This window comes from Galeopterus variegatus, unplaced genomic scaffold (assembly GCF_000696425.1).
Source record: "Galeopterus variegatus unplaced genomic scaffold, G_variegatus-3.0.2 Scaffold1379, whole genome shotgun sequence".
NCBI lineage: Eukaryota > Metazoa > Chordata > Mammalia > Dermoptera > Cynocephalidae > Galeopterus > Galeopterus variegatus.
In genome coordinates this window covers 198,017-205,799 of record NW_007727490.1, presented here as the reverse complement: position 1 = coordinate 205,799, position 7,783 = coordinate 198,017, and the positions used below count along the sequence as shown (strand labels likewise).

Genomic DNA, 7,783 nt, shown 5'->3' with positions numbered 1-7,783 from the left:
AGCCGGAGGGTGGCGCATCTGGCGCTCCGGTGCCAGCGGCAGCCTGGGGTCTTGAGCTGTTGGAGAAGCGCTAGCCCGTCTGGAGGGCGACCCCTGCGTCCGGGAGCCCAGCCTCGGCCGGCGGCAGGCGCAGCCCAGGTCCTCTCGGACAGCCAGTCCCGCGCGCGTCGGTCTGCGGCTCCAGGCATCCCGTAAGCTGCAGCACCGAGGGGCGGGCGGGTAGCTGGAGCGCACAGCCAAGCCCTCTGCGCCCCGGTCATCTCCCCAGACGCAGCCTTGCAGGGACCGGGGCTTCAGAGCTCCCCGACCCCACCGCCAGGTCAGACCGCGAGCCCCACCCTAAAGACAGGGCGCAGCCGGGAGCCGGGAGCGGGAGCGGGGGCCGCGCTCCGGACGCCGTGCCTTGGGCGCCGTCCTGGTGGCGGGGAGCGCGCCGCAGAGAGGACATGAGATCGGAGAAATCCCTTACTCTGGCGGCTCCGGGGGACGTCCGTGGGCCGGAGGGGGAGCAGCAGGATGCGGGAGACTTCCCGGAGGCCGGCGGAGGCGGGGGCTGCTGCAGCAGCGAGCGGCTGGTCATCAACATCTCCGGGCTGCGCTTCGAGACGCAGCTGCGCACCCTGTCGCTGTTCCCCGACACGCTGCTCGGAGACCCGGGCCGCCGAGTCCGCTTCTTCGACCCCCTGCGGAACGAGTACTTCTTCGACCGCAACCGGCCCAGCTTCGACGCCATCCTCTACTACTACCAGTCGGGGGGCCGCCTGCGCAGGCCGGTCAACGTGCCCCTGGACATCTTCCTGGAGGAGATCCGCTTCTACCAGCTGGGCGACGAGGCCTTGGCGGCCTTCCGGGAGGACGAGGGTTGCCTGCCCGAAGGTGGTGAGGACGAGAAGCCGCTGCCTTCCCAGCCCTTCCAGCGCCAGGTCTGGTTGCTCTTCGAGTACCCCGAGAGCTCGGGACCCGCCCGGGGCATCGCCATCGTCTCGGTGCTGGTCATCCTCATCTCCATCGTCATCTTTTGCCTGGAGACCCTGCCCCAGTTCCGTGCAGATGGCCGAGGTGGAAGCAACGGGGGTGGAGTGGGCCGGGTCGCCCCAGTCTCCAGGGGCAGTCAGGAGCAGGAGGAGGATGGAGACGACTCCTATACATTTCATCCTGCCTTCAGCCCCGGGGGAATGGGAGCGGGGGGCTCAGCCTCCCCCAGTACTCTTGGGGGCTCCTTCTTCACAGACCCCTTCTTTCTGGTGGAGACGCTGTGCATCGTTTGGTTCACTTTTGAGCTCCTGGTGCGCTTCTCCGCCTGCCCCAGCAAGCCAGCTTTCTTCCGCAACATCATGAACATCATTGACCTGGTGGCCATCTTCCCCTACTTCATCACCCTGGGCACTGAGCTGGTGCAGCAACAGGAGCAGCAGACCGCAAGTGGAGGGGGTGGCCAGAATGGGCAGCAGGCCATGTCCCTGGCCATCCTCAGAGTGATCCGCCTGGTCCGGGTGTTCCGCATCTTCAAGCTCTCCCGCCACTCCAAGGGGCTGCAGATCCTGGGCAAGACCTTGCAGGCCTCCATGCGGGAGCTGGGGCTGCTCATCTTTTTCCTCTTCATCGGAGTCATCCTCTTCTCCAGCGCCGTCTACTTCGCAGAGGCTGACGACGATGACTCACTCTTTCCCAGCATTCCGGATGCCTTCTGGTGGGCGGTGGTTACAATGACCACAGTAGGTTATGGGGACATGTATCCCATGACCGTGGGGGGCAAGATCGTGGGCTCGCTGTGTGCCATCGCTGGGGTCCTCACCATTGCCCTGCCCGTGCCCGTCATCGTCTCCAACTTCAACTACTTCTACCACCGGGAGACGGAGCAGGAGGAGCAGGGCCAGTATACTCACGTTACCTGTGGGCAGCCTACACCGGACCTGAAGGCGACCGACAATGGACTTGGCAAGCCTGACTTCTCCGAGGCCACCCGGGAACGGAGACCCAGCTACCTTCCCACTCCCCACCGGGCCTATGCAGAAAAGAGGATGCTCACCGAGGTCTGACCTATGCGGGCAGGGCCTGCAGGAGAAGGGGAGCACTGAGCAGACAATCTTGGGCCTCCTTCTCCTTCTTACTCCTCTCACCCAGCTCCAGCTGACGTCTTGACTCCCTCCTCTACACCCACTACATGGTATCCAGGACCAAGTACCTAGACTGTCAACCTTGTTGCTCGACCCCTGCAGCATTCAAGGTTTATCCATCTAAGGGACATTTATGAAATTCCAACGGTGCCACCCAGTCATTAACATCATCTCTCACATGGATGAGAAATACATGGCTGTTTGATCTTCCCTTAAGATTCTGATTTTTCTTATCTGGGACTTGCAATATCTCTAGGCACAGCAATGTCAACAGGATAGAAACCAGCCACACCTGGGTCCTGTCTTTCTCCTTAGTGTCCTTTGTTTTGGGGCATGCACCTGCTGTAGCTTCTGGATACTTGGTAACTGGCAGAAGCTGGAGGACAGAAACAGCACTCAACTTGCTGTTTTATTCCAGTCCCCGTAATACCTGCTGGTCATCTTGCAGAGGACCCTTGGGAGAGCCTTTAGTTGCATAGCCTCAAAATGCTATTTATTTCTAATCCTGGATGGAATTAGAGAAAATACAATTAAACTTGACCATTTGGAGGACAAAAGGGTCAGTCCTGGACCAAAAGGGCCAATGGATTCTTCCAGGTGTGTTCCAGCAGAAGACACTGGACTGTGGTCTACATTTAGTCCTCCCCACTCTGATCCCTGACTCTTGTCTAGCTTCCAGGAGGGTCCCTTCTCAGAGCCAAATACTCTTTTTATGCAAGTGCCTTCCTGTGCAGAGGAATTGGAAAAAGGTAATCACAGAGCCAGGAGAAATGGCTGAATAGGATCAAGCAACTGGCTTGATCACAAATCTGTAACAAGGTGCCACTTAAACAGATATTGTCATCCTGGAGGGGCAGAGGGATCTTGTTGCAGACAGCAGAGTTTTCTCCTCATTCCCCTACACCGCCCAGCCCTCCACTCTTCTTCCTGGGAATTTGATTTGGGATTGCAGTTGAAGGCTTTCTAAAGCAAACTCCGGCTTAAATGCGCAGACAGGTAAAAGCACACATTGGATGCCAGCATGGGTTCCTTCCCATTTTATGGGCAATGGAATATGTGGCTTAGAGTAAGGAACAAGCGTTATCTTTTGCTGACAGCCTCTAGAGGGTTTTTTTTTGCTGAGTCGGCCAAACATTTGCCTGCTCTGCCCCTCGGAGCTGCGTCCGACCTGCTCTAGCTGGTAAGGTAACGTGGTGGGGTGCCCACCTGGACTAAGCCATCTTCTTCTATTAGGACACTACTGCCATCCACCCCACCAGCCCGCTCCCCCTCATTTGTCTCCCAGTAACATTTCTGTTTGTTTCTTGCCTTTGATAAACTGTGATATACTGTTCTGAGCTCTTCTGGGTGCAGTTCTGAAACTGGAAGGACTGTTAACATGTTTTTAGTTTTATATCTACGCTTTAAGACTCTTTGATGAGAATTTTTTTTTTAAATCATCCTCTCGAAGAGCAACTTACGAGGGACAGCCTTTTGAGGGTTTGCTTGAGAGGTGGTGTGGCTCCTGTGGGTGCCAGATCTAAATCTGGATTTTGCCACAGTTTTACAGGGTAACTTTGGCGCCACGGTCCCTCTTTGTGCCTCAGTTTCCTCACCCATTAAATGGGAACATTAATGTCTTCCCCTCCCTACCTCATGGGGAATGTCAGTGAACTCGTTTGGGAAGCTAGGGATTATGCTATGCAAATGTGTGAATTTTAGTAACAGATTTGATTTTTAGTTCATTCCTCTGTCTCCCCATCTCCCATAGGCATAGGCCTTCCCCATATCTCCTGCCTTAGATGCAAATCCCAATAATAGGTTATTAGGGGCCATTAGTTTCCTAAATCCCTTCTTGGCCTCTTGGACTGGGTCCTAGTCTTTCTTCTTACCCTTCAGAAAGGAGGATGCTCTTTAGATAGGTTTAGTGGGGTTCTTCCAGGGCCAGAGGTCACCTTGACTGGGAGCTTGGCTTCTCCAAACCTGAAATAGAGTAGGAAACAGAGGTGTTCATATTCAAAAATCTGCACTGAGGCCAGAAAGTGTTAGTTTTCCAAATCTTTTCAGTTACTCCTGGTTATTTGGGGAAAAAGAGAAGGCCCCACTCCAGAGGCAGAAGGGATGCTGGCGGCCGAGGGTAGGTGTGGGGACGTGTACGCACGTCTCTCTCTCTATGACTGTGTGACCATCCTCATCACCTTCCCGAGAAAGCATTTCCTGTTTACATCAGAGCACGCCTGAAAGTAAAGGGTTTGTGGTGAGCTGGGATCTCCAGGGACTCTGGTTGCCGTAGCAACCTTCCAGACTGTTCTATCTTCTGATTTGGGTATCAAGAGACAACAAGAGACTACATATTCCCAGCTTCTGAGATGGGCACCCCTTCCACACATTGGTTTGGGGGCTGCCGGTGCCAGGACAGGACGGGAAAATGTGGAGGAAGCAGGTCCCCAGAACTTTCTCTCTGGACCTTTCTTCATGGTTTCTCCACCCTGTCACTGAAGCTGCCTCATCTTAACCTTGATTCTTAAGAAATCTGAGTGCTAAGCAACTGCCCAGTTAAACCAATGGCAACGTTATGTGTTTCAAAATGACAAGGGGAGCNCTTGGCCTCTTGGACTGGGTCCTAGTCTTTCTTCTTACCCTTCAGAAAGGAGGATGCTCTTTAGATAGGTTTAGTGGGGTTCTTCCAGGGCCAGAGGTCACCTTGACTGGGAGCTTGGCTTCTCCAAACCTGAAATAGAGTAGGAAACAGAGGTGTTCATATTCAAAAATCTGCACTGAGGCCAGAAAGTGTTAGTTTTCCAAATCTTTTCAGTTACTCCTGGTTATTTGGGGAAAAAGAGAAGGCCCCACTCCAGAGGCAGAAGGGATGCTGGCGGCCGAGGGTAGGTGTGGGGACGTGTACGCACGTCTCTCTCTCTATGACTGTGTGACCATCCTCATCACCTTCCCGAGATTCCAAATCTTTTCAGTTACTCCTGGTTATTTGGGGAAAAAGAGAAGGCCCCACTCCAGAGGTAGAAGGGATGCTGGCGGCCGAGGGTAGGTGTGGGGACGTGTACGCACGTCTCTCTCTCTATGACTGTGTGACCATCCTCATCACCTTCCAGAGGAAGCATTTCCTGTTTACATCAGAGCACGCCTGAAAGTAAAGGGTTTGTGGTGAGCTGGGATCTCCAGGGACTCTGGTTGCCGTAGCAACCTTCCAGACTGTTCTATCTTCTGATTTGGGTATCAAGAGACAACAAGAGACTACATATTCCCAGCTTCTGAGATGGGCACCCCTTCCACACATTGGTTTGGGGGCTGCTGGTGCCAGGACAGGACGGGAAAATGTGGAGGAAGTAGGTCCCCAGAACTTTCTCTCTGGACCTTTCTTCATGGTTTCTCCACCCTGTCACTGAAGCTGCCTCATCTTAACCTTGATTCTTAAGAAATCTGAGTGCTAAGCAACTGCCCAGTTAAACCAATGGCAACGTTATGTGTTTCAAAATGACAAGGGGAGCCCCTGGAAAGGATTCCTTGCTCCTCAAGCGGCAGCCAGGCTGGGCCTTGCTGAGAGTAACCATGGTCTTAGGTCTCATAGAGTTTTCATCTCCTCAGAGGATGCTCTTCCCAGCTCTGAGAGAGACAGAGAGAAACGAAACTCCTTCCTCCTAGGAAACTGTCCAGCTCTTGGGAGGATCGCAGAGGCTGTTCTCCTTAAGACGTTGAAGGAAAACCGAGAGGCTATGGCCGGACCTAGTTTCTGCAAAGGATTTTGTCAAGTGATCCCTCTCTGACCCTGTGCCTCTGTTTGGATTTTGTGCCCCGAGCACCAAGAGAATATGCACTCTGTGCTGCCTGGACAGCTGGGGTGGCCATTCACAGCTGCCAGGAAAGGTGGGGTCCGAGCCATCCTTACACCTGATTCAAGCTGGCAGGCGCTCCCAAAGGACTTCCTGGGACTGTCAGCCTCAGCCTGAGACGTGGGCCACGCCTCCTGCCTGAGCATCCCCGAGGAGAGGTGGGGACAGCTGGCGGCTTTGCATCTGAGGTAGGTTCTGCTGAAGGGGGATTTCCTTCCTGGCTTGGTCCTTCAGGCAGAACGAGAACTCAGGGTGGGGGAGAGAGAGTGGGAGCGTGTGCACTGGGGAGAAGGTGGTTCGGTCCCTTCCTCAATGGCCACCTTGCACTTTTTCTGTGTATTTTTCTGTGACTCCGTTGACTTCGGTTTCCTTTCTTCTCGGTTCTGTCCTCTCCATGTTCTCTCCCCCTTCCTTATCACCTCTTTCCCCCCACATTTTTTCCTTTCCTTTTTCTCTTCCTTCTCACTTTCTCTGCTGTTTTTTCCTTCTCTGGTTTCCTGCCTTCTGCTTCTTTACCCCCCTCTGTTGTTTTAGCCTCTTCTTCTTTCTGTGTGTATCTTTCTATCTTTCTCCTTCCCTCCACCTTTTTAGTGGCTGGGAGCATGTACAGTGTGTCTGTGAAGGTCACTTGTTAAACTCTGGGGCCAGCTGTGATCCAGAATATTTGCTAAGAAGGTCAGTCTCCAGCTGGAGGTATTCCCTTTTTTGTGACATCTCAGTATAACATCCTTTCCTACTATGGCCACCTCTGTGGGGAACGTCCTGAACTTACAGAGCAAGAGGAGACTGCTAAAGGACTTAGAAAAATGTCTCCCAGAAATTTCCTGAACCTGCAAGGATAAAAAGAAGACGGTGGAGCACGAGAGAGACAGAATGAACCTGACAAATCTCAGATAAACACTGTGCAGTATAGCACTGGGACACGTCCACCTCAGGGCTTTCCACCCTTAAAGAGGCTTGCAGAGAGGTTAAAGACAAAGGAACAGTAGAAATTGTAAAATAAACAAAGAAAACAGGACTTAGGAGGAAGGCATAAAATTGGAGTTAGCCTGGAAAAAGCCTTAACTCAGGGGTGGCCTTATAACAGCCCTTAATTCATTTGCAGGTTTTCTTAGCACCCGGCTATCTCTCTTGTGCACTACAGGCAGAACAAAAGGAAAGGACATAAATCCCAGTGGTGCAAGGTGCAGGGGACACTCCTTGACAAGGTGGATTAAGATTCACCAGCCAGTTCATAGGAGAGTTTCTGTACTCTCCTTGCTGGAGGTCATAGAGCATAGAGTAAGTCCCACCTGCATCAGGACAGCCCCCTGGGGTTGAAGATTGTGCCCTCAAAGCTGGCACCACAGAACTTCTGGGAGGTGATGGAAATGTTCTCAAACAGGATTGTGGTGATAGTCGTACAGCTCTAAAAACTAACCTAAAAACTCACTGAATTGTGAAAAAACAATCAACATGAATCTAATAATCTGGAGGCTTTGTATCTGGGCTGGAAGAATGGTTTGGCTTTATAAATCTAGAAGTTTAGCGTTTCTAAAGACGGACAAGACTCAGTATCTGGAATGAAATGACAGTTGTTTTCTTCTGCCACATGGGGACACTTTAGAGCTTTCATGCAGTTGCTTCTCGCTATTTGCATACAATATACCAAGAATTGGTTTGTGTGCTGTGTGTGTGTTTAATTTTGACAATCAAATTATTGTGCGATTAACATGCTATTTTTTTTTTTTGCTCTAAAGATATTTCAAGCCATATTTTGGTAAGTGCAGAGTGTAATTAGCATGTATTGAACTATGATAAATATATTGGACATTATTTATTATATAGGACCAGGACAGT

The 7,783-nt window shown here is 52.2% G+C and overlaps 1 protein-coding gene and 1 long non-coding RNA gene across 2 annotated transcripts in view; both read left to right on the top strand.

Annotated features, from left to right (window-relative positions):
- The first annotated feature begins 353 nt into the window (after positions 1-353).
- Positions 354-4,668, top strand: KCNA6 (potassium voltage-gated channel, shaker-related subfamily, member 6). The gene has a single exon (XM_008576635.1). The coding sequence runs from the start codon at positions 447-449 to the stop codon at positions 2,037-2,039; it is 1,593 nt and encodes a 530-aa protein (XP_008574857.1). The 5' UTR covers positions 354-446; the 3' UTR covers positions 2,040-4,668.
- Positions 4,669-5,462: 794 nt separating this feature from the next.
- The window catches only part of LOC103593614, a 32,461-nt gene continuing 30,140 nt past the window's right edge, over positions 5,463-7,783 (top strand). Inside the window, exon 1 of the long non-coding RNA XR_550769.1 lies at positions 5,463-6,132. This is a non-coding gene — a long non-coding RNA (uncharacterized LOC103593614). The remainder of the gene's footprint in view (positions 6,133-7,783) is intronic.